Source organism: Lichenostomus cassidix, chromosome 13 (assembly GCF_008360975.1).
Source record: "Lichenostomus cassidix isolate B80296 chromosome 13, HeHo_3.0, whole genome shotgun sequence".
NCBI classification, from domain to species: Eukaryota; Metazoa; Chordata; class Aves; order Passeriformes; family Meliphagidae; genus Lichenostomus; species Lichenostomus cassidix.
In genome coordinates, this window is record NC_139494.1 from 3,150,664 (window position 1) to 3,177,236 (window position 26,573).

At 50.3% G+C, this 26,573-nt stretch overlaps 1 protein-coding gene across 1 annotated transcript; it reads right to left on the reverse strand.

Annotated features, from left to right (window-relative positions):
• Positions 1 to 241: 241 nt before the first annotated feature.
• CYSTM1 (cysteine rich transmembrane module containing 1) lies at positions 242 to 24,169 on the reverse strand. Its single transcript, XM_085073352.1, has 3 exons — positions 24,146 to 24,169; positions 12,456 to 12,703; positions 242 to 695 (listed from the first exon to the last, which is right to left on the reverse strand). The coding sequence occupies exons 2-3, from the start codon at positions 12,682 to 12,684 to the stop codon at positions 589 to 591; spliced, it is 336 nt and encodes a 111-aa protein (XP_084929478.1). The 5' UTR covers positions 12,685 to 12,703; positions 24,146 to 24,169; the 3' UTR covers positions 242 to 588.
• Positions 24,170 to 26,573: the final 2,404 nt, after the last annotated feature.

Below are 26,573 nucleotides of genomic sequence, written 5' to 3' on the forward strand. Positions count from 1 at the left end.
CCTTCCCCAGGAGCTGCTGGTGCACATACACAGCAGCTCAGCCTGTGCTTCTCTCAGCTCTGCTGTCCCAGGAGGGTCGTGGTTGCAGAAGGGGAGGTGACTGGTCAGCTCTGCAGATGAAAACCTGGGATGAGGGACCAGGACTCCCACCTACAGAGCCACTGCTCACAGGATGCCAAGGACAGACAGCACCAAGGGGGACACCCACCCCGCAGACAGATTTACTGAAACAGCCGGGACCTAGCGAAGAAAATCAACTGTTGGCTTTAATTATTGCGTATGTCTTCGTCTCTAGGGCTAGGAAAATCTCAACTGGTAAATATACATTTCATCAGAATGCCTTTGGCTGAAATACACCATTAGCACATTCTTCAAAGTTACAACAAAAGTCTTAGAAATGTTAAAAAGGGATTTTTTTTCCTTTACTAAAATAAAGGAGTGCACCCCCCACCCCGACAAGGCGCTAGGACGGACAGACGGGAACTCTTGGCTGTGCAAAGCAGAGCGTTGATTACAGTAACAGAAAGAAGTCGGGACAGAAGTGGGGAGCCTGCATAGCACTCGGTGAGCGGCGGGGCGGCAGCGGCGTCAGGTCAGCATGTCCCAGAGGCAGCAGCAGCAGAGCGCAGTCCAGCACGCCGTCAGGCAGGCGCTCTCGCCCGTGTCGTCCCTCCGCCGCTCCTCCACGACGTACACTGTGGGCACAGAGGGGCTGGTGAGTCACAGAGCAGCAGCGCCGCCGGGCACAGTCACAACACACAGTGAAGAGGACAAGAAATGGGTGTGGCCTGGCCACAGAGTCAGGAGAGGCTGGATAGGCCCCCAGGTCAGCTTTCCAGGAGGTGCCAGCTTCCCCAGCTGCAAGCATACCTGCAGCCTGTCTGTCTGCCCGGTTAGGCTGGCACTGCTCAGTCTGCTCCAATGAGCAGCTGCTCCCAACACTGCTCCAGACCTACCACACACAGAACTGCCTCCTTGGATGACAGGACAGGGACCAGCCCTTGCTCCAGCTCTGTGTCCCTCCTGCATGCAAGGGGACTCTCAGCTCTGTCAGCACCAGAGGCACAGGCTAGGAGGTTGACCTCAAGACCGCTCCAGGTATTGCCTCTTGGACAGAAATCATCTCTGTCCAGAGGCTCTTGGCAGTCTGGTGGGATTAACTGCACATTGCCAGCTGTTTGGGCACACAGGAGGGAGCCCAAGTTTGGAGGGAGCTCTCCAGGCAGGGTCTCCTACCTGAGGCCAGTGTGCTGCCTGCTCTGTGCCAGCTCCTGAGGCCCCTTAGGACAGGGGAGCCATTTCTGTTTGGTTCCTCCTCGCTAAGCCCAGGCTCTCACACACAGAACTTCAGCAGTCTGAGGGCAGACTGTCCTTCCTGACAACTTTCTTGGTTCTGATTGTTGTGGTCTGCGTGGGAAATGTGCCCTCACACAGGAGTCCAACCCAGGCAAGCAGCTAGTGCTGGACACACGGAGCTGGCAGGCAGATGCCTGGGGAGGACACAGCTCATGGCATCAGCCTGGCCCTCCCACTGGCTTGCTTTGTGCTCAGGAAACCATTCCCCAGTCACTACTTCGGCTCTGCAGAGCGAGGGGCGGAGGATGCTCTAGCTTACACAATGCCAAAACCCTGACACCACCAAGTGACGCAGACAGGGGGAGTCCAGTACCCCCCAAATTTCTGCACGTGGGTACAGCCTGTGCCTGAGCCTCAGACAGTCTCCCTCTCATCAAGGGGTATAATAGAGAAGAGGCACAAGCACAGCCCAGCTCCAGGGGAGCCCCTGCATGGCATCAGCACAGCACTGCTGCCCCCCTTCCCTCTGACCATTCAGTCACAGTGCCTGCAGCCCTTGCTCCAGGGACGTCAGGATGGAGGCACACCCCTTCTCCCTTAGCTCCAGGAGGAGGTGGCAGTGCTCTCAGCTCAGCGCTGTGACAGGCTGTGCTGGAGCAGGAGAGGTGCCACGTGCTCTCCTCCCTCAGGAGCTGCTGTCCCTGCCTACCCCTGCAGAGCCCTGGCTGGCACCTCCCAGCTGGAGCAGAGCAGGACCTGATGGAAACCTGGCTCTCTGTGCTGCTGCTGGGGGGAGGCTGCTCGACCTCCTGCCCACAGCCCAGGGCCAGCCCTGGTCACACCAGCAAGGAGTGCAGAACAAGGTCCATGACTTGTGAGCCTGGCACCCTGGCTGCCTCTCTCATCCCTCTGAAAGGGTGGACCACAGACCCATCCCACCCCATCCTACCAGGAATATGTCCCACAGAAGACAGGACTTTGGTCAGGCCCTTCCTTCCTCCCTGCCTGCAGCCCCAAACCTGCAGTCAAAGCCACGCTTGGAAGACTTAAAAAGAGAACATGGATGCTTGTGAGCTCTGACCTTACATAGCAGTGTGTCAGCAGCTCTGCCCACTCCCTGTTCTCCATGGAGAGGTAACCCAGGGGCTTGGTCTGGGCTTCTTTTTCCTGGTGGATCCAGGAGCTCTAAACAAGCAGTTCTTTGTGCCTTTATTTGCCCTAAGAAGGTCCTGTTACAATCAGTGGAGACTAAACACACACGAAATGTTTTGAGAGTCCTGTGTAAGATGGTGACATCCCTGTGCTGGAGCCCTGACACAGCCCTGGCTTCCAGCCACCTGCTAAGTTGCCATTCAAGCTGTCCCACCTCTGAGCCATTGGGAGCTGGATTGTTGCTGCCAGAGCATTGCCATACCCAAAACTGAGGGCCCAGTGCCCTGAGACATCCAGAACCACACAGCAGAAGGAGGCTGCCCTTTACCAGCGACAATCAGCTGTCCAGGACTGCAGGGATGCAAGAAATGTTTTCCTGAAGTATTTATGATTAATCCATTAGAAGTTTTAAGCTAGAGCCAAGTGTCAGGGACATGCCAACAAAGTATGTTCAAGGCATGTACAAAGTGCTGTTATGAAACACTTGCTGAAATATTAAATGAAATGGCTTTCCCAAGCTTGGGCTGTGCAGTGGGAGCTGGGCACTCTCAGCATGGCTGCTCAGCTGACTCGTGTTGGATGCTGCCTCTCTGCACAAGTGGGTCACAGTGTCCGTGGGCATCACCCCTGGCCCTGTCCCTGCCAGCCCAATCCCTGTGGGCATCACCCCCTGGCCCTGTCCCCTCCAGCCAGCCCTCCCAGCACTGCAGCTGCAGCTTGTGCTGGAAAGGGTTGCCTGGAGCTGGCCGAAGGACAGGCACAGCTGCCCACTAACAGCTGGGGGCAGGACTGGGACAGGGCAAGGGACAGCAGCCACGTCAACACCTTTCCAGGACTCACCATGGGTTTGGGGAGAGCCTTTCTGTTAGAAACAGTGAAACAGCACTAGAAAAAGAGACCATGTTTGTTCCCTCTCTTCTGCTAAAAGCTGGAAGCCATTTACACCAGCAGCATGTGGTGGCAAAAGCACATTTCTGTAGAAACCCTCTGAAAAAAAGCTGTGGTGTTCCCCCATGGCAGGTGGTTGCAGTACTTTTACAAGTCAGTTTCAAGGAACGCCCCAAGGAACACCTGAGATACACCTTTGAGAAGCTGCCACCTTCCACTGCAGAGCACCTCTCCAGGGAGAGCAAGTCTCCAGAACAGCTCTGCCAGCTCACAGGAGCTGGTGCAACCACTGCTGCGGTCTGAGTGTGCACACCATCAACACTGGAAACTTCCACATTTGGAGAGCATCTGGGCAACGCTCTGAAGAGAGACAGCCACCCCTCCCTCACAGTTTGTGTTTAATGAAGCTTTCTTTGAAGCCCCATCAATGCTTCAGGAGTTGCAGTTTTGTCGCTGTCACCACACAAATTGCCAGAGAGATTTAACCACAGCTATACAGCATTAATGCTAAACAGCTTTTCTGATCTGGGTGCACAGCTTGCAGAGGACAGAAAAGGAGCAGAACAGCCAAAGGTGGTCAACTGTTCAGCTACAGCTACCAAAGCACACAAGATAAAATCCAGCTCAAAGACAGGCTCCCAGCCCAGCCTCTCACTAAGCTGGAGATACCCTACACCAATCTGCTCATTTTGTACACTGCGCACCTGAATGTTGGCTTCAGAGCACTAACAGTCACACAAGTACCCAAGGACATCAAGAGCACATGGTAGCACCTTCACCCACTCCTCCCAGCCCATGCAGTAGTGCTGTACCAACACAGTGTCAACAGCACAGGAAGGGACTGCAATAATACCCCAAGCACCATACCCAAACTTCCTAAAAGCATTTTATTGGGAAGTCTTGCTCAGCCTGTTACTGATGCAAGTCTCCCCACAGCTTCCCAAATGATTGCAACCAGCAGGATCCCACTGACAGACATCAGGTTTTCTACTGGGATACCTTTGCCAACAAAACCCAATCCAAAATCTGTCAGTGAAGGCAACTACAGCTTTTGCAAGATTCTTGTCAGAAGCCTGAGTGCCCCCAAGCTAAAGCCACACAGTTTTCTGTGGTAAGCCCCACTGGAGACCTCATCAGCTGCTTTGTGCCTCTCTTTTGGCCAAGGTTGAGCACTCCAACCACCTCCTACAGCCCAAAGGGTGCTCACCACTATGAGCAGAAGCCTGGTAATGCCAAAAAGAAGAGAAACATGGGCAATTTCTCTTGGAGGCATTAGACAGCACTCGGTTCTAGGCTCCGGTTTTGATGGTTTCATTGTTTCTTCTAAAACAGGATGGGACAAGGTGTAAGCTGAGAGACCCTCCCACCTCCTAATCAGCCTTAAAGAGCGTAGACCACAATGAATCATGCTTATCCCGAAAATGGTATCACTCCCTGTAATCACGCAGTACTGGCCTGCACAAACCAGTGCAAATAACTCCCACTTTGTTTTTAAAACAAATACTACAATACTTTCTTATTTCATGTACAGTCTACTTTATCTTAAGCATACACATTTTGTTTCTTCTCATACCTAATTGATACATTAATCATTAGCTCCATGAGGGAAAGGAATGAGCTGTACTTTTCACCCAGTTTGGCATAAACTAAAATCATGACCTTAGACTGCAATGCCCCTTATTGCAGTGCTTTACTGGGTCTACAAGGATTGCAGCACAAGGGCACTGGCTGTGATGCCAGAACCAGTCCATCCTCCCCCAGGGTCCATACACAGACACCACTGTCAAGGTACCAACTTACCTACATGGGGTAGAGAGCCCTTGAGCTCTACAAGCTCTCCCACAAGTCCTGCTGCCCTTGCCTGGATATTTCAGATATGACAGGAATGATACCCAGGCACACAGAAGCCAGGAAGGGGGAGGCTCAGTGTCCAGGGAGCAGGAGGGGGAAAGACCAGCCCAGCACCCACCAGCTGCAGGGATTCTCCTCCTTTTAAGGTGGGAGGGCTCAAATCACACTGCCCTGAAGTTTACTCTTCTTTAGCTCAGCTGTGTGACAGCACAGGCTCCTTACCTGCACTCCTGGCTGTGAGGCAAGGCCTGGGGCACAAGAGAGGAAGCAGCAGCAAGTAGTTTACCAATCACTGCTAGTGCAGCCCAAAATCCCTTCCTGCAGTATCAGAATGGCTGTTTGCCATGGTAACAGCTGGTCAGAGCAGGAGTATTAGTTAATACCAGAGTCTCATCTGGGAGGGAGTGCACAGCACAGAAGGGACCCATAAGCCTCTTCCTACTTGTCAATTAAGTGGGTTTTATCACAAGCCACTTCTGCACCAAGAGCTTTGTTTTTGCTTCTTTAGTGAGCAAGAAGTCTTGCTTAAAACTGCTCACCACCACTCAGAATGATTTTGTGCTGCCCAGAGCAGATTACTAAGGCAGGCCAGCCTGTGCACCTGCTTTTTTTTACCTTCAAATTGTTCTCACCCAGGTCCTTGGAAAGCGTTTCTGTTCAGTATGGAAGCCAGAGAAGGGAAAGTCAGCACAAGTGCATCCATGGGATGCAGAAGTGACAGTGACAGGAAATCGAGTGTCCCTGAGCCCCTCTTTGAGGGGAACACTCTGGTCTGCAGACCCAGAGCTGCAGGAGGAAGGAACACCCAGCCACAACCTCCCAGACATCCACTTCTCCTGAAATAAACACCACACAGGCAGCAAGTGCAGAGGAAGAAATTGCAGGACTGGGGGGCAGGGACTAAAGCTTTGCATGAGCTGCCCCCAAGACTGCTCTCTGCACCAGGCCTCCTCCCTTGCCCACGAGATCTCCAGGGCACAGCCTGGACACAGATGAGATCTAACTCCCTTGGCAAGGAAGGCATTTAATTGTTCTTTCTCCTCTCTGGGGGTATTGCTCATGCCTAACAGCTTCAGGCCTGTTATTTCCCAGCCCCCCAACTCCTTCCTGCCCAGAGACTTTCACTGTGAGTCTCTACCAACACCACACTCAGATTTCAGGAAATACCTCAGCACACTCCTGAAACAGATACCAGAGCCAGATGGAAATTCAATAGCCCCCTTCCAAGCAAAAATCCTCCAAAGCTGCAAAATGCTGAGAACAAGTTTCACAACTCCCAGCTCCAAACACAAATGGCTACTGCCAGAGCCACCTGAGCAGAAACCAAGTGTCACGGAATGAAAACACCAAGGAGTACAGGCAGTTCCACCTGCAAACCCTCTCTGCCACCAGACAGCTACTGCTGACCCAGCCCAGATTTCAGCATGGGCTCAAGCAGAAACAACTGATTTACAACTACTCACACTGATATCAGACCTGTTCTCTTCCACGGCTACATGCCTGTGTTCAGCAGGTTTGGAAAATTCCATTCCCGTAAGTCTGAGCAGCTCTTACGCTCACCCTGGAGAGCTGTTTCATCTTTCAGGGAGCTGAACAAGCCACACATTTCAGGGAAATCACTGTGCAGGCGAGCCAAGCGAGCACTTTCCAGAGCCAATGCTGCACTGGGCAAAGCTGTTCCCCTCTCACAAGCCAGCCTGGGCACCAGGCACGGGTTAGGGCTCAGCAGGAACCACATGGAAGATTTTCTTGCAGTTGAGCTCAGGGCTGGAAAAGATGTTGTTTCCTCACCTGATCACACAGGGATGGGATTAAGAAATTCTTGAGATAATGGAAGTGATATCAATCAGCATTTATGGTGTTTCAATGTGCACAGGAAGGATTCAACGTCTCTGAAAGGCAGGGCTACAAGCACTCCTTGCAGGAGTCAGCACACCTTCTGTAGCGAGCAGTCAGGTCTCTGCAGGATGTCAGCAGGCATCAGCCAGCTCTCCAAAGCACTACAAACGCCAGCACACAGGTTAGAAAGCATACAGGAGACATGTCATATGAGAAACAAACTTTCCCCAGCTCAAATGCACAATAATAATTCAGGGCTTCAGACCCTTCAGCTTTCCCCTAGACTACAAGAGATGAGAGACATCTCCCAAAACCTACAGAATTTGAGAACTTCCTCTAACATTTTTTTAAATCAGTAAAGTCTTAATTTACTGTTAAAGCAAGGAGATGTTTTTAACCTAGTCAGCTGCGGGGCTAAGAACAGCACAGTCCTCAGCCTGAGTCAGTGTTTACACTGAAAATCAGCAACAGTCCTAGAGTTAAACAAGACCTGGCTTGGAGGGATTTACCCAGCACAAACTTCAATTTACAAGGGTCTTGCAAGCATGTTCTGGGTGACAGACAGGAGGAGGGACAAAGCACAATTTAAAGCAAAGGGAACATTCCCCAGGGAGATCCTTGTGCAGTCGCCACAGGGTCAAGTACCACAGTCTGTGCAGTGCCCGCAGTGCTGGGAAAAGGCTGTGCATGATTTGCTCCTCACCCAGCCTGGTGCACAGCTGACAAGGACTGGAAGAGCAGCCTCGTTAAATTCAGCCCACAGCAGAGCCAGCCTTGGCCTCCTGAGGCCAGTTTGTCTGAAGTGTGTTTTCAGATACTGGACCTGAATTGGGAATAATTTTCTTTGCACCAGGTTTTTATCAGATTAGTCCCTCCTTGAGGGTGAAAAGCAGTGAAGGTGAGGTGAGACAGCAGCCCCAGGACTGCACCATTTGCCAGCCAACAGCCCCTGCTGTTTGTGCAGCCAGGGACAGAGGGAGGGATGATACAGCAATCCTGGAGGAGAGAATGCTGGGTTTTAAGGCACACAAACGAATGAGAAGCAGATAAGAGGACAACTGCCAAGAAAGATTTATTTTTCTTTTTTTGGCAGGACTCCAGCATCTGGAGTTGCAGCTCCTGAAGGTACAGGAGCAGTTAAACTAAATGCTCCGACAGACTACTTAGAAAGGGTCAACAGGCTGAGAGAAAGCCTGTCCTCCAAATTATCTCCTGCTGGGGAAGGCTCAGCTCCACACGGCTTGGGAAGCAAGGGGGCAACCACTGAAAGGCACTGGAGAGCCTCACCAGAATGATCTGGATCCCCTCCTTTCCACACTGCGACAGATAAAGAGGAAAAATCATCCACCCTCCAGCAGCAGGCAGTGCCTGTATCTAGGTGACCTGTTTATTCTGCAGCTGGACAAACAGTAGGAGGCAGACAGCATCACTGTGACTATTACTCTTATCGCAGCCGGCTTTGCTACAAGTAATCAACTTCCAGAAATAAGATTTCCACCCTGTGTGTACAATGGGTCAGACGCAATACTGAGCTGTTTGCCTTCAGTGCCTGCTGACAGAGCCTGGTTCCCTCTGGCACAGCATGGAATAGCCTCATCCATTACGTTGGCATCAACAGGGAGGGGGGAGAAATTAAGCTGGTCAAATTGCCAACATCATCTTCTGCTTTTAAAATTACTATGCCACTTCATACTTTGGCTCATTCCACTTCTTTTGAAAGCATACCATTATCAGCTGCATTACGTTTCACCTCTAATTTACAAAGACAAGAAAGTACCAGCTGACCAGTCAGCAGTAACTGTGGTTTCCCTATGCCAGTTGATAAGAAACAATGAAAATACTGGTGGGGAAATGAGATATATTCTGGAATGAGATATTTTCTTCCTCCTAAGCAAGCCCCTGCTGTATAGAACCTGCTGCCTACACAATGCTCCACACAGTTACCACATTCTTAAAGCTCTGTGTTTCCCAGCCTTGTTCTGGTGCAGGCAGGTTCCCTCTAGCCACACCAAGCCCTATGTGGCACATTTACCCTGCTCCAGGAACTCACACCTGCATGGACTTCCTGTGGACAGACATGGAGACAGCCCTCAGCCTTTGCAGCAGGAAAACTGCAGACAGAGATCAGCACATCAGCTCACAGTGCTAGGAACTGCCAGACAACCTTAAAGATAATGTCCCTCAGGATCAGCATATAAATTATCATCTCGAAAGGCAAAGGTCAGCAAAGGTTGTTTATTTATTAAAGGCAAAGGTTGTTTATTTCTAATGAACAACAGCCAAGTCATTTGCCAGCCCTTGCAAGATGTAAGATACGGGGTTTCTTTGGAGACTTTGGTATCAGTAACCTGGTCAAGCCTAAAAGCCATCTATCCAAAGCACAAAACCAAGTCATCTTCTGTGCCACCTCAGCAAGTCACCAGTGAGTCTCCAGCATGCTGCTCCTTCATGTGGAGAGAAAACATATGCCTTGAGGCCTTTCCTGCCCTGAGGTAGCTGGGGTGGCTCTCAGGGGAGTAACAAGGGACCAAGGAACACTGCAATCAGCTGCAGTCTCCCTGTTCCACAGTGCTGTACAGGAGTGGCCACATGGCAGTCATATGGCCACCACCAAGTCCTAACACATAACCACAAGCTGATTTCTGCACCCCAGACATCCTTGTGGCTGGCTAATCCTGCCCATAGTCCAGAGGGGAACACACGTGTTCTCCTTGCTCAGAGCTGTTCTGGACCGCAGCTTCTTCCAACAAGCCTTCAGATTTGTCCCCCTATTCAATGCCATATTGAAAAGGTGGCAACATCTTTCCTTTCTCACCTACTCGTAGCAGAGTCATTGGGCCAAAATACAATGCATAATTACTTCCACACATTAGCATTAGTACACTGGCTCGATCTACAACACAAGAGCCCACTTTGCAGTTTGCCCACGAGGTAAAATAATGTAAAGTGCCAAATTTAAAGTACAGTAAATTTCCTAGTTTTCAATGTGGACACACATTTGTTCAGAAATACTAATGTACTACTTGGAGTAGCTTAATTCATTAGATTAAGCAAAGTCATGTAGGAGAGCAAAACATCCGCTCTGAAAGGAAAGCATCCACACAGTAGCTCTTCCCTGAAAATTGCTTGGAAACACCACAGGAACTGACAAGCCACATGAAATCACACTAGACCAGCTAGGCAGACTGCAAGGACTTGATTAAATTTAGACATCATTTTTTTATATTACAAGTTCAGCCACACCAACAGATACACAGCATTAGTGTAACAGATTTATAAAAAAATTAGCTTTTTCAGAGACATCCACTCTAAATGGGACACTCCTGGGGGTGATTCTTAAACAAAGCCCTATTGAAAGCTCTTTTACAGTGTCAGAGGACAAAGATCAGATTCCAGTTTGACAGACTGCCCAAAAAGGAGCAAAGGGGAAAAATAAAGGTGTTTAACAGAAGGAGAATTAAGAAAAGAAAGCTTTTGCAGACAAATGCAAAGTTATAGCCCTGACTTCACTTTTCAGACATTATTTAAACATGCTTAAAATAAATGTGTGCTGGCCAGAAGGAGGTTGAAGAGGTGGGGGCATGTGAAACTCATGAAGTTCCTGTACCTGGGTAAGGGCAATCCTAAGCACAAACACAGGCTGGGTGGAGAATGGATGGAAAGCAGCCCTGGGGAGGACGTGGAAGCAGGGTTAGATGGGATATTGGGAGGAAATTCTTCCCTGTGATGGTGGTGAGGCCCTGAGGTTGCCCAGAGAAGTTGTGGCTTCCCCATCCCTGGAAGTGTCCAAGGCCAGGCTGGACAGGGCTTGGAGCAACCTGGGATAGTGGAAGGTGTCCCTGCCCATGGCAGGGGGGGAAAATGAGATGAGCTTTAAGTCCCTTCCAACCCAACCCATTCTGTAATTCTATCACTTTTTTTACATCCACTTCATCGAAAGCAGGGAAAATTAGAGGCTCCCAAGGTGGGTTCAGAGACCACCCATAGCTGCAGGAAGGCAGTTCAAGGACAAAACTTATCAGAAGATCTTTGGTTTGTGGGTTGGAGTTCTGCAGAGCTGCAGCTGTGTTAGCTTAGGTTTAACAACAAAGCCAAACTTGTAGCACAAGCCTGGGACCTTAGTGAAAGAGACTCAAACACTTCACTACTTGTCCTCTCCAATTTCCCAGCCTATCCTTTGTTCTGGTCGACAGATTTGTGAGCAGAGCAGAAGACATTCACTGTCATCATTTCCCTAATCTGAGATGCAGTTTGCTATGAGATCCTTCAAGCCTCCAAGGCAGCAGAACTGTCTCAAAGCCAGACTGTCCAAAGCAACAGTCCCTGTCTCCCTTCAGCCTCTGCCAGCATAACTCTTTGTGTGGCTATAGCAGCAAAGCAACACTGGCACCAACCAAAGATGGTCAACATGGGAGAAAAGGAGTTTTTCCCCCACCTAGTACTGAGAAATATCTCTTAGCCACCCGAAAACCCTGGGGAAAACCCTGATTGCACTTTGAGTCCATGTGATGGAAGTGGTGGGAAGCAGCACAATGCTGCTGCCTCCTCCTCCAAGGTACGGCTCTCACTCTGTTACAGAGGAAGTTGAACTCATGATTCACACTCAATCCAGGTTCTTTTTCACTCACACCAATTGTTCACTGCTTAAATTTGGGCCCTCCTGATAAACCCACACCAGACTGTTCAAACCCACTGAACAGTCCAACCTCTCTCAGCTTCTCCTCATAGAAAGGAGAAGCTCTGGTCTCTTAATCATCTTCTCTGCCCCTTCTCTGACAATTTGAGCCTGCAGCAAGCACTGCAGTGAGCCCCATGAGAGCTGTGGGTGCCAGAGCATACCAGTGTGCCATATTGAGGAGATGTGGCACACAGATGGACCAGCCAGCTGCCAAGGGAAGGTACACTATCCTCCCTCCATTCCCCAGAAACCTGGATTTTTCCACAGAATAATAATAATAATAATTTCAGAAAAAACCAAAACACCCAGGAATGAGTAGATCACTTGGACAGACACTGATGGGCTCAAGAAAATGAAGGCCCAGTAATTCAGTAGGAATTGTACATTTGCATATTATAAGCTCTAACTGTGCAGCCTTTGGTTGAAACTTATCAACCAAGAGACAGGTGGAATGAGAGTTGTGGCAAATCTAAAGCCTGTATAACACCCTCAGCATAAGGATTCCCCGGAGGGATCAGCACTAAGGATGTTCAGCAGTATTCTCCAATAACCAGAGAGAACTGTTAGAGATACTACAGCAAAATAAAGCAGGAAAACAAGCTGTAAGCAAAACCACTACTTCAAACAAGTCTCCACCTCCTCCAAGCCCGTTAGGGGCAGGTGCTGGTGAACACATTATTTCAAGGTCAGCGTGTACTCATGTGAGGCAAACAGGTGCCCCTGACACCACCCGGGGGCTGCTCGGCCATACCTGTGTTTTTCGGCCCATCTGCATACACGGGTCCTGGAGGTGGAGGTGCATTCTGCCATCCATACTGGGGATATCCTTGGTAGCCTGGCTGGCCCGGCTGGTAGGGCCCGGTGGGTCCGGGGGGGTAGCCGGGGTAGGGGCCAGGAGGGCCCCCCGGCTGCTGTGCATAGGGTGGGTACGGGGCAGTCGGGCCCGGGCCGGGGTAAGGAGGAGGATTATCGTAGCTCATGTGGGATGCAGAATCTGTCCTGCAAAAGGAAACAAACAGGAGAACTGGTTTGCTTTTGCAGCTTATCCATGACCATACGAGTTCCATTTCCCACGGCTCTCCAGAGGGCCCCTATGTTGTGTGAGAAACAGACTTCAAAATACCTAGTCAAGCAGCAAATTTATTTTTAACCCTATCACAGGGGCAGAGACAGAGCTCAAGCGATTTCTTTAAGTGACACAAGTTTAGCTCAGCAGGAGTAACATGCTGCTTTACAGTCTTGGATCAGCTATTCCCCCTAAGACCTAAGTCTTGCAGCAGCAAAGCAAAATCCTCTGCTTCCACTCATGATTAAAATGCTTTTAAAAGAGATTTAGAAGTGATTACTTCATATTTCTGTCAATATCAGAATGGAAAACCATGGAGAAATGCTTCCTGTTCCAGGCATATTCGATAGGCTTGACAGGAGAAAGAGTGAATACAAATGTCCATTACACTTTTACTAATTTTTAAAGCATCCAGACCAGCACTCTGGAGCAAGGCTGTATATAAATAATTTCCTGATGACACTGTACCCCCGCACGTTATGTAGTCTTCCAGTCATACACAACTGAATCATTAAGCAGCCACAAGGAATTAGGGCCTTGGGCTCAGCCTCATTCAAAAAGCAACATTAAAGACACCTCTGAGAGTTGATGCTCATAAAACCCATGTCATGTATTACTCGTGGCACAGCCATCAAAACACAAGACTGTCACAATACTGCAACTTTAATGAACCTCTAAGCAGCATGACTAAGCAAACCATTTCTTACATTAGGCTTCTGGAGCTTCTCCCTGTCTGAGAAACAGAAGTGCATATTAATATCCTACGTGTTCAGGAACCTTCCTGCCTGAAGCAGCTGTACCCTGCTATTTCCTTCCCCTATTACAGGGTCACCAGTTCCCCTTCGCTACACACCTCCTCCCACACGCCACAGGCAGAAATACCAGGAGTGTAATTTGCCTCCGCCAGGCTTGCTGCTGCCGGCTTGGAGTGGGAGAGGCTGGCCGGCAGGGTCCCCTTTGGATGGCATTGGCATGGGCAAGCAGCCGGGCTGGGCTGACGGCTCAGCACTGCGCTCCCACTCTCGGGACGGGCAGATCTGAGACCATCCGCACACCCAGCCAGCTCTGTCTGCCGCAGCCTGAAGAATTCACCTTTGTACCAGCGGAGCACGGCGATGTGCAGGGCAGAGGCCAGGCGTGCCCAGCCCCTGGGGCTATGTTTAGCAGCCGCAGTCGCTGGCAGTGTTGAGCGAGCTGTTTACAGCTGCTGTTTCATCACCTCAGAGCGCCGGCTGTCCCTCCCCAAGGAAGGATCCCAAGGCTCTCGCTTATTTACACGTTGCTCCTGCCCGAAGGTCGCCAGCACGATGCCGAGTGGCACCGCGGGGCAGCCCGGCTGATCCCACACAATGCCTGGGATCCAGGGGAACAGGGCTGCCGTCCTGCCCACGATACTGAGAAGCCCTTGAGGCTCACAGGCTGCAATTCATCCTAATGCTCCTTTTGCCATGCGAGCCAGACATAGTCACAGACTCACAGAACATGCTGAGATGGACAAGGATCACCCAGACCAACCACTGGTCCTGCACAGACACCCCAGCAATCCCACCCTGTGCATGAGAGCGTTGTTTAAATTCTCCTGGAGCTCTGGCAGCCTCAGGAGCCATGCCCATTCCCTGGGGAGCCTGTTCAGTGCCCCACCACCCACTGTGGGAAGAACCTTTTCCTTATATCCAGCCCAACCCTGCCCTGACACAGCTCCAGCCATTCCCTTGGGTGCTGTCCTGGTCACCAGAGTGAAGAGATCAGTCTGTCCCTCCTCCTCCCCTCACAAAGAAGTTGTCCCAGCTAATGGCTAAGGCAGTGTTGTACCCTCCAGATGATGTCTTTTAATGGCTTTGTCAAGAGTTTTAACTGCTTAACCAATGCCAGGGATGACAGGAATTTTATTTATGGTTTGTTTTTTTTCCCCCCACTGCTAGGCCTACCAGACCACTTAACTGCTCACTTTAAAACAGACAAGCACAACATACACTTAACTCTAGGCTCTAACCACTGCACTGCAATGCAACGCCCCTACAAAGTCTTCAGCAAGGAAATTCTCCCTTCAGGGAGGCAGGGAAAGGCAGGCAGCAAGCCCTACAACTCACTTCAATGCAATCAATTAGAGAACTGGGACACAATAGGCCATTAATGTTCATCTAACCCAGAAAATCATCCCAAAATAACAAGTTCCCAACAAAAGCAAGTTCCCAGGGAAGAACAAGGCCAGAGTGAGTGTGTGTGTGTTTACACCTACAGACCACTGCACATGGCAGAGTAACCATCTGATGCCCAGACATGGCCCAGGCAACCCTGTGAACCCCCTGCTTTGCTCAGCCTCCCTGAGCCAATGTACAGCTGCCTGCCTGCTCCTGGCACAAAGGGATCCAGAGCATTGCTGTCTGCCTTGGGGAAAACTGCCTCCTGCCCCACTGGGTGACTGCAGGAGGTTACCCTCCCGAATTTAGGGATGCACCACACTGGAGAGGTGGCATGTGGCAATGCCCTGTTCCAGCTCAGACAGCCCCAGCCCAATCTCTGCTCCTTGGGCAGGGGACAACCTCTCCATCCATGTCCCTCTTCTCTGTTCAAGGGTGTAAGTTTGCACACTCGGTACAAATATATGTGTTTTTATACATACACACACACAAGGCATTCAAACGCAGAAAACAACAGATCATATTTTGTTCATAAACCTTAAGAACCCCCTGGGCTTAGCTTTCTTTGATGAGCACTGTCAAGCTCCAGCAGACTCACATGGATTACTTCAGTTTTTCAGTCTTTCTGCCCAAGAGGATGACCAACTCAACGTACCCTTTCCAGGGAAGGTCAGTCTTCTCTTCTGTCCCTTCATATGCATCAATTCACTTATCTACATTCAATATCATTGATATTTTAGTGCTGAAGCAAAGTTTAATAGATGCTGTGAACCCAAACTCAGTCAGTGGATAAACTCAGCCATCTCACTGCTCCCTTGCCACGGGGACTCAGGCTGGGACTGCCAGGGGCCACCCTTCTCTGTCAGGATTGGCCATTCACTCTCTTTGGTAGCCAAGCAGGGAGCCTGCCCACTGTCCTATGGCTGTCTGGCCTCTGTGCAAGCACCCAGCACAGGAACATGCCAAAATCCCTTTGGAGCCAAGCAGAACCACACAGGCAACCAAAGCACCTCTGCAAAAAGGTCTGAGGTGGGGATCAGGTGTACCTGGTAAAGCTCAGAAACCCCTGAGAGTGTGGTAAGATTAGAGCCTGGTTAAAACCAAAAGCCATGGGGATGAACAAAGAAAACTGCACATCAGCAGCTCTGCAGAAATGTCTAAGAAATGGTCAGAAGGAGTTAAAAATCCAATGGCTTGAACAAACAGGGAAGTGGCAGCATAGGGAACAAGAAAGGACTGCTAGTGCTCTTTGTTTACCAGCTCTCTGTTAGCCACAACAAAACAGTTTCTGAAGAGGAGGCAGGTTTGCAGTGGAGGCAGTAACTGAGATGCTACCTACTGATATGGGAGAGGGACTGAGGGGATAACTGGCCAGAGCCTACTAACAGCTGTACAGATACTGGGGCAGAGGTAGCAGAACAACAGAACAGAGGAAAAGATGGAGATTAAGAAGAGCATACGTCACTGTTGAGGGTAAAGTAACATAACTGAGATTAGGCAAGAGGTAAAAGAGAGTGTCCAGCATGAACACTTTCAGCAGCCACTGGGGATTTGTCTGTGATGAGTGAGGACACTCCTGATGAAGTCATCAAGGCATTCAGCAAACCCAGGAGGTAGTTGAGGAAACTAAGTTCTCAGAAAGAATCTTTCCTTTTGCCCCAATGTCACTATCAGTCATTGCCACACATACACACATCCCTTTCTGAGCTGTGACAACATTAAGATTTCCTTCACCCTCATGATCTCATACATGATTTTACATACTTCCTAGCCCTATTTACTCACATGGGTATGTGTTTGCATGGCAGGGCTTTGAATCATGAAGCAGATCCTTTTCGGAGACATACCTGAGCTCTTGGTCAAACATACCACCAAGCTACGCTGTGGGTTATCACCCCAACTAGTAATTCTGTGTGAGCTGCAACCAGGACCAGCCCCTGTGAGTTTGCATCAGAACTCATATCTGTGGGTTTCCTAGTGAGCACCTCTCAGAGGCAAAGCTTAAAATAAAGAAGCCAAAGCCCTTTGTTTTCCATGGCACTGCAGGAGGTCCAGCAGGAAGAGCCAGTGCAGAGCTCAATGGTCCCTGCACAGCCTCACTAGTGCTAAACTTCATTTAGCACTAGACCCAGCAAACAAAGAGATTTCCTTGACTGTCACTAAGCATTTGCCCTATCTGTTGCTGCTTAACAACTGAGAAATTGCTAATCCATTTGAAGAGAATGGCAAACCATGCTCCTGTTCCTCCTCCCCACCACATCAGTACTTTTGCTAAGAGGCAAGTTCATTAATACATCATTGTTTCCTTAAATTATCTTCAAACTCTTTTGTTCCACACTGCTGAGTAAACATTATTTCCTGCACCTCAACAAAAGGGTTTCATTTTTAAACAAGCTGCTTATCATACCCCAGAAGACTGCACTGTTGCTCAAAAGGTCTGCAAATCAGAAGTCACTGAAGTACAATGCTGTTTAGAGAATGCACATGGCACCAGATGTGCATGGACACATAGAGGTACCAACAGGCAAGAACCACCATCCTATGTGCGAATATCAGTCCTTCTATAGCTGTAACCTCTCTTTGGCTAAGACTTAGCAAAAGGGGAAAGTACAGAGCTATAATGCCTTGCATACATGATACATATAATTATATTTAATCTGTCCATTTTGGCAACCAATCTGTAGAGAAACAAATTTCAGCATCAGGCTTTGAAAAAACTTCTGATTGCTTCACACTTACTGCCTTGCACAAGGCCAGCAAACCAAGGCAGCTGCTACAGAACTAGTCAGTCATTGCTCCTGATCCTCTTCCTCCTCTAGCACACCCATGTATTTATTATCTTTTTTTCTCCAGGCATCTCTCCTGAACTGAATACTATCTGCTTCAACAGAGCCTGCACCATTCCTTGATTATTCTTTCCAGCCATCCCTGTGCCTTTTAGTGTTGCCATTTGTCTAGGAGGATGCAGGCAGACTCCCTCTTCGCACTGCCACAGCTGTCTTCTGCTTCCCACCCCTTTCCCAGCCCACTCCCAGGGCAGCTCTTGCCATCCATCCAGCTAAAACCAGAGCTCAAGCTGCACTGTACTTATTGCAAGTGCATGATCCTTCCAGGTGGGAATAGCTCCTGCAGAGCCTGTCACTGCACACGCACAGCTCACCACATTGCTAACCAAAGTGACAACACACAGTCTCTTCCACCATTTCACTGGCTCTTCCACGTCTCTGAAAATAGCGTTAGTTTCAACATGGGAAAGTCTCACCATCCACAACTTGCCACCTCTAAGACTAGGAAAAAAGAAACAGGAAGCCTAATTTGGATGGCTGTTGGCCATGTCACTCCGCAAGCGCAGCCTGAGGGCCTGGACAGGGAGGACTTTTGGTCAGAAGGTAACATGATGCAGGAAAACAACCAAGAATGAAGAGAATAAGGGAAAACATGATGGAAGAAAGCTTTTCTGTTAGCACAAGGGGTGCCCAAACAAAGACCCTTCACAGCCTGCCAAGATGACCCAGTTTCACCCTTTTCCCTCCTCCGAAAGGCCACGTACAAGGCTGGCGCTCCCAAACATCTCTTTTGAGGTCAGGATAATTATGTCCACTGTAATTATTGCCAAAGTGACTGGAGAGCAGTAGGAATCTGCTTCTACCTGTTGGAACCTTGTTACCTCGGCAAAGCTGAGGACAACATGCATAAAACCATCTGCATTTTTACACAGTAGGTGTTCATAGCTACTAATCCACCTGCAAAGAAATACCAATCCCTGTGGACAGCTGCCTGCAAGTCAGATCCTTCAAATGCAATCTCCAGTGCAAGTGAATCCATTAAATAAAGAGCTGTCCATGTGGAGTGAGATGACAATCTAACCAGGGTACTAAAACAGGGCGAAATGCCTTCTCTTGCATAGGGAACACTGCAAGAAACAGCCCCATGAAAACAAATGGGGGATTAGTAAATTAAAAAGACAAAAAGCCAAAGGAAATCAAAAGTCTGGAACACATGGAAAAAAAAACAAACAAACCCAAACAACCCAAAAGCAATTAGCAGATTTTTGGAATTTAAAGGCGAGAAGTTGTTTGTTTTTAGGACAGCAGAACAAGCACTGTACCTCGTGCTGCTGTAGTCAGGAAGAATCACATTTTGGGTATAGCAGGTATTGATTCAGCTGGTCTTTGCACAGATGAAGATGGAGGGCACGGTGAGAGGCCAGACCCTGAAAAGGACAACTGGGGCACCCTGATGCAACCCACCCCTTCCAATGCCTGCAGCGCTAGGAAGTAGTTTTCCAATACAGATCTCTAATGGAAAGTACATTTAACATCAACAATCCAGCTCCTGGCAACCAGCCTAGCATTTAAATTACATTTCATATGAACAGTATCCAAATAAAAAAGAGCACAAGTGGCTTTTAAATGGTACTGGCTCTGTGTTTCCCTGTTACCAGCTTATTTGTCAGCTCCATTTAGTGATTGTATGAAAGGTACGTTAAGGATAAATTTTAAGAGATTCCATTCTTGTTCAGTTCGCTTCCAGGAAAAGCTTCCTTCCTGATTTGCCCTCCCACTTCACCAGGTAGCTCCATCAGCCTAGAGTAATAGCTGAGGGGGAACAAGAGCTGCCCCCACCTTTTCTGACAAAAGCTGTTCAAAACTACTTTAATTTCTAAAATGTAGGTTTAGGCAGAAGCAAAAATCCCAGTTTTGTGCTGTAAAAGGAAAAGCTAAAACCCACTCCTCTGTTCAAGCCCATTTCCTTAAGAGGTGTCCAGACTCCAGGACACTCATGGTCCTTGGGAAGAGGTGCATTTCCTCACGTTTAGTTGAATGGCTGCCATGCATCTCCTGAATGAAACAACTGCTGCTGTTCATGTGGCTGAAGCCACCAGATCAGGCAGCTCTGTGCACTGAACAGTGTTTTGGATGAACAACCATTTAACCTCCCTGAGCCAGGTATTCCCTCCTCCTGGGATCCTCCAAGCCCTCCAGAGGTCTGAAGTCTGCCCATGTGTGAAAATGGAAAGTGCAACCGATGTTTGAGGCTGACACTGGTGTCCCTACAAACTGTCCCAGCCTTCTTGGCAAAACCGTAACGGATATGTGCATTTCCAGGTGATTTTGGTTTCAGAAATCAGGATCTGATCAGCTCCAAAGCGTGTAGTCATGCTGACAGTTTTTGCCTCAGAGGCAACATCCTTTGTGGAGCTTCACAGATCTGTCACTGCTGCTGTGTCTCCACAGAACTCTTACCAATGCACCCTCGCACCCACACAGGATTGCATGCCAGGATTTTCCTTCTTCAGACAAATTTCAGTGTGTCATCAATTGTTACCAACACACAAACCACTTCAGAAACAGTACCCATCACTTACTGCCTGTAATATGCTGCCCACTGTCTACCTACATGCTCTGCATGGCAGAAGGAAAGTATGAAGCTGACATAGTTCCTACAATAACAGCATTAGTGGACAAAAAAAAAATTCAAATCCAATGCCCTGCTACTGTTCTAACATGAATTGCAACCTTTCCCCCAGTTTTTCCGTTGGGGAAAAATTGTCAAGTTTTTCAGACATCTGATAAAAGGTTTTAGAAACGTAAACTTAAACACCAGGGACTAACAATTACAAAGATGGAAAGCACCACTGCACAGCCCCTTGAGTGTTGTCAGCCACAGCACTTGTTGCTGACACACCAGGTGAGAATGCCCAGGTACACCAAAAAGCAAAGTGCTTTACACAGAAATAATTTCAGAAAGAGGCATTAACATCTTGATTTCAGGTTTTGAAGGCTTTTGCACTCACTGCTCTTGTTCAAGTCCTTGTACAATGTGTTGCCTTAGATGATTCCAGAAATACATGACTATAGTTTGCTGTTAAAGTAGTATATTGACTGTTTAAAGGTGCAAAAATACCAAAACAACAATAAAAAAAAAATCAATGAAAACATCTCATTGGCAAGTTAAACTAGACCTGCAAATAATAGTTAAAGCAAGCAGCTTTGTTGGTCTAACTGAGAAGAGAATGTGAAACAAACAGTACAACTGGCAAGAAAATTAATAAGCACAGATAATACGTTCATATGTTATTCAGATGGTGTTCTGGCAACATTCCAGACATAGAACAGCAGCAGTCTTTCAGGATAACTTCCTCAGCTCTGAAACATTGGTGGATTAAGCGGAAGATACTACCCAGAGCACAAGATGATTTTCTAGCACCTCAAGCTGAAGCACACTGGAAGCAGCCCACAGCTCCCAAGGCTCTGCTGCTGTGTACAGACAGAAATACAGGCATTTTCTACAGCTGAGGTCTCATTACCCAGAAAGAGATTTCCATGGTAGGCTGGAAAATGGAATAAGACTGAGATTTCTCCCCGCCTTTCATGTTTTCTCACTTTTTCTGCTTTTCCACATCCTTCATGTGGCTCTAACATGATGCTTTACTTTGCCTGTAGGGCACATGCAAGAATCCTCTTTAATGGCTGCTTGTCACGGGACACATGCCAGCTTCTCCCACATCAGTGGTCACCAAACCAAGAAAGCCTTTGCCTTACCCTGTCAGGGGCTGAAAAACTTTTAAACTTTGAGGGCACTGCCCTCAACAGCTGGTAAAGCCAAATAATACCTCAAGAATACATTATAATCCTAGTGTGGAAATATCTTTGACATGTAAGTGACAGAAACAGCAGCTTTTGTTCAGCAGTGGTGGTGCCTGGCATAAGGAATACAACAGACCAGATGGTTGCACGGAGGTCCATTCCACAAAGCCCTCTGCAATCCCGACTGGCTGTGCACAGCACTGCTCCCTCCCAGGGCAGCAGGGTAGTGGCACTTGCACATAAGGGGATTGCAGCTGGGAAAAGCTCCCAGGATACAGCTGTGGGGGTAGCCCAGCATTTGCCTGCCCCTCAGCACGGGTGTGAGGCCAAGCACTTCACCCCAAATCCAGGGGAAGGCAGTCTCTCCATGCCGGGGTGAGCAGGCTCGGAAGCTCCCAGGCTGCCTGCGGGAAGCCAAGCTGCTGCCGGCAGGTTGCCAGGCCTGGCAATACTGACCGTCTGCTTGAATGACTCAGGCTCCTTCCTATCTTTCCCTATTCCCAGAAATGACAGTGCTATTTTCTACTCATTGAGCCATTGGGTTTGAGGTCAGAAGCAGGAAGTTGAGAAAGACAGGATACACAACCCAGAGCATAGAAAATATCAATACTGATGGCAGCAGGCAAACCTGCCCATTCAAGGCTCCAGCTCCCACGAGAAGTTTTCAGGGACCCCTGATAAGCTTCCAGCTGTGCCACAGAGAGACCACAAACAGGGGACGGGAGAAATGCGGGCCTGTTTCTTGAAAATCCAGAGTTACACAAGCTTGCTCTGCCCTTGTAGAAAAAAAATCAGGTAACATATTCATCCTATTGTGTATAGAACTAACCTGAGAACAGGTAGCTCCTCTATTCATGGCACACAAAGCCTTCCAGGTACTTCTCCATCATCCCAGTGCAATGCTATGAGCAGGAACACCTCTGCTTACACTCACAAAACACCTCTGGTTTTCTGAGCAGCAGAACACTGCCAATTTTAAATGCAACATGGATCTGGGGGGGCACACGGCAGCACAACAGCAGAGCTCTCTCCTCTGACTGACACCAAGGCACTCCCTTGCAGGGTCTACTCAGCACACACAGAGCCCCCAGCCCTGTCAGAACCACTCCTTTACAGGACAGTCTCTTCGACCTCTGCTGCAAGGACACCCACCAGCCTCTGCAGATTATCAGTTACAGCTCTCACACCATTCGGAGAATGACAAATCAGTATTTAACAAAGATGGCCTTTATAGCACATGAATAAGGGGCAGAGTGAAGCAGACTTCATGCTGCAGAAGTTCCTGTGCTTGGTAAAACCACTATTCTACGCAGTAGAAGATTATTATCTAACATGCACATTAATCCGTGACTGTCCCCAAAAAGCACTGAAATACGATCAGTAAAATTTATAAAGTCTCAGTGTTTTCAACCTCCTCCTCCTCAGTCTACCTGATATTGTAATATTATTATCATCACCAAAAGTTTCTAGGAAGAGTCACTTATTATTTAAGCAACTGATGAAAAATACCCCTTTCCTAGCACAGCAGCACTTCCCACACCTTGTATCCTATCACTGTATTTACACAGCACAAGGAGAAGGCAGCTGCTCAGCACAGTCATTATAACTCACCCACACTTACTATCTTACCCAGACTTACCCTATTTACAATCAGGTTGTACAACACACGTCTCGTTGTAAAGGCATCAGAAGCAAAAAGCACCTCTTTTTTCCTTTCAGATAAAGCTAAACACGAATCTGGAATGGGTGGGACAGATCTTGGCACTACCCCGGACAGAAAGGGTCTGCCTACTGCCATCAGAAGGGGTGGCAGATCCATGTGGCAGAGGAGAGGAGACAAGTACTCTCCTTTCCTCACTCTCCTATTTCACCATGACATTTAATTATCCAAATTAGGTCTCCTCCGCAATAGGAACAGGAAACATAAATCCAGGACAACCACAATGGCTTTTAAACACACGCTGCAGCGCTATTATTTTTATTCTGAGTGCTACCATACCTCTTGCTCTACACGGAATAAGCCTCAGCATTAGTGCCACCCGTGCCCACCGCTCAGGGTGCCCGCCCTCCTCTCGCCCCTCGCTGCACGAACAGCCCCAGCCGGGCAGCGCCGCGCCCTCCGCGCCCAGGGCAGCGCTGAGCCCCAGCCCCGCTCCGCCGCCAGCCCGCATTGTTTGGGCACCCTGCGGACAACAACCGCACCGCCGGCGCTGGCACACGGGGCGGGATCCCCGGGCTGGGGGACGAGCCCGGGAGGGTTCCCTGGGCCCCTCCTGCCCCGAGCCCTCCGGAGCACCGTCCCCAGCGCGGTGACCCACCGCGGGTTCCCACGGACGGGACGGGTCAGGCCCCTCACCGCGAGGAGCCTTCCTCCTCATGCTCCCCATCCTCCCTCTCCTCGTCCTCATCAGTCTGGCGCGGCCCCACGCCCGGCGCCTCTCCCCCCCACCCGCCGCAGCTCCCACCGCACGGAGCCGAGCCGAGCCGAGCGGAGCCGAGCCGAGCGCAGCGCAGCGGAGCGGAGCGGAGCCGAGCGCAGCCTAGCCTAGCCTAGCCCGGCCCGGCCCGGCCCCGCCGCGCGGCCCCGCAGCCCCTCACGCACCGCGGTACCTGCGCCCTGCGCGTCTCGCGCCGCCGCTCGCACCTGCTGCGCACCCCGCGGGACGGTGACGTCACGGGCGGACGGCCACGCCCCCTCTGGGCGGGGTGAATACGTCACCGAGCCGGGCTCCGCCAGGGGGCGTGGCCATGTGGGGGCGTGGCCGGAGGGTGCCAGCGGGGCGGCCCCGGGCCCTGTCCCTGTCCCAGTGCTGGCTGCTGCCCTTGTCGGTGTTGCTGTCACTGTCCTGGCCCCTGTCCCAGCTAATGCTACTATCCCTGCACCTGCCCTTGTCCCTGTCCTGTCCCTGTCTCAGCTACTGTCCTTGTCTCTGTCCCTGCCCCGTCCCTGTCCCTGTCCCTGTCCCTGCCCCGTCCCTGTCCCTGTCCCTGTCCCTATCCCTGTCCCTGCCTCCATTCCTGCCCCTGCTCCTGTTTCTGACCCGGCTACCGCCACTGCCACTGCCCCTGTCCCTCTCCATGTCCCTGTCCTTGCCTCTGCCACTGCTATTGCCCCGGCCAGGCAGCGGAGTCTGAGGCGCCTGAAGTTGGAAAGGACCCGCCTGGCCCGCGGGGCTCCCGTCCCCACCCGTGGGGAGGGGGCTACCCGGCAGAGCAGCTGAGCGGGGGCTGAACAGGGGTTAAGCGAAGGAAGGACAGCGGGGTCACGGTGGGCATGGGGGTCTCAGGGCGCAGCCTCAGCCTGCTCGGGGCCGGGCCGGTAGCAGTGCGACCCGGAGAGCCTTGGCCCCACCAGGGACCCCCGGGCGTGGCAGGGGCTGGGCTGAGCCCCACAGCCCCCCACGCCGCCGCTGTCGCTTCCCTTCGCGGCGGGGCTGGACGGGACTCCAGGCTGGTGACTCGGACCTTTGCCCGGGCGCTGTGCCTTGTGCTGATAGCGGGACACGTGCGTAGGGGAAGGTCCGAGCACGGAGCCTGGGAAAGCAGTTACGGGTTTGCCCAGATAAAATAGGTCAAGGACACAGGTTGGAGCGTTCAGCCACCATCCCTGCCCCGGGCATGACCGTGACTCACGGTGGTGGCCAGCGGCGAGGGGACAGCAGTGGCCACCTGTGGAATGGCACTGTGCCCGGGGGCGTGAGGTGGGGTTCGGCACTGTGGTGGGGAGGTGGCTGGGGACAGCGGTGGTCCCCAGGGAGCAGAGCAGCACGATCCTGCCCCTGTGCTGCCGTGCGTGCTGAAACCAGCTTCCTTTCCCCCATCATCGATTGGTAGATCTAATCAGGCCAGCTTAATGCTGGGTCCCTAATGAGACTCAACCAGGAAGAAATTATTTAAATTAGTTACATGACATGCTATGTTCTTGGGGGAGAGAAAAACAGGATACACAGCTAGCCCTGTCTGAAGAACTCAGCCAGCAGCCGAATGTATCCCAAATGAAACCTGCTGGCTGATGGGAGGTGAGGGAGTCATTGGAGAGCCCTTTCCAGGCAGCCAGCTGCTCCAGGAGAGGCTGAGGCTCCCTGGCTGCAGGCTGTGAAGCACCAACACACCCTCTGATCCCAAGCCTCATCTGCCCCAGCTATGCTGCCCTCCTCATACAGAATCATAGAATTTTTTAAGTTGGAAAAGCCCTCTAAGATCCTCCAATTCAATAATTCCTCCTTCGCTGCCAAGGCCACCATCAAACCATGTCCTTGAGTGCCACACCTACATGTCTGTTAAACCACTCAAGGATGGTGGCCCCACCACTGCTGTGGGCAACCTGTTCCAATGCCTGAACACCCTTTGGGTGAAGAAATTTTCCCCAGTATCCAACCTGGACCTCCCCTGCTGCAACTTGAAACCATTCCCTCTCATCCTGTCACTCGCTGCCTGGGAGAAGAGACCAACTCCCACCTTCCTACAATCTCCTTTCACAGAGTTGTACAGTGGGAGAATGTCCTCTCTGAGCCTCCTGCTCTCCAGGCTGAGCCACCCAAGCTCCCTCAGTTGATCCTCATCAGACTTGTATTCCAGACCCTTCCACAGCTCCATTCCCTTCTCTGGACATGCTCTAGCACCTCAACATCTGGCAGAGCCTCCCAGGAATTTGCTCCAAAAAATGGGAAAAACTAACAAAACAAAACCCTCTGGGTCATTTTGTACCACACCAGGGGGTCCAAGTGGCTCATGCAAAGGGTGTGAGGAAGGGAAGGGCTGGCATGGAGGGGCCAGGGAAGGCACCACACGTGGGCATGAGCAGGGGCTGCTGCTCCACTGCCCTGGAGATGCAGACAATTTCCTCCCACTCAGTTTCTTTGCCCTACAATGTCATTTCCACATGCCTTTGGAAATGACACCGCTCAGCCAGGACCTCGCAGCAGACACAATATACATTGTTCTGCTGAGCAACACTGAACTTGTTCTGCTCCTTGACTCCAGTGCCAGTGGGCAGAAACTGCTGTCCTATTAAACATTAACTAAGAAAGCAGCTTGAAAAACATTGCTTGGCTTCATTAAAATCTTCAAAT

Excerpts from the sequence above, each read along its gene's own strand:
- CYSTM1 (XM_085073352.1), bottom strand. The coding sequence starts at position 12,684 with ATGAGCTACGATAATCCTCCTCCTTACCCCGGCCCGGGCCCGACTGCC. Across the intron at positions 696-12,455 it reads AGATGGGCCGAAAAACACAG|TGTACGTCGTGGAGGAGCGG; the intron begins GTATGGCCGAGC and ends CTGTGCCCACAG.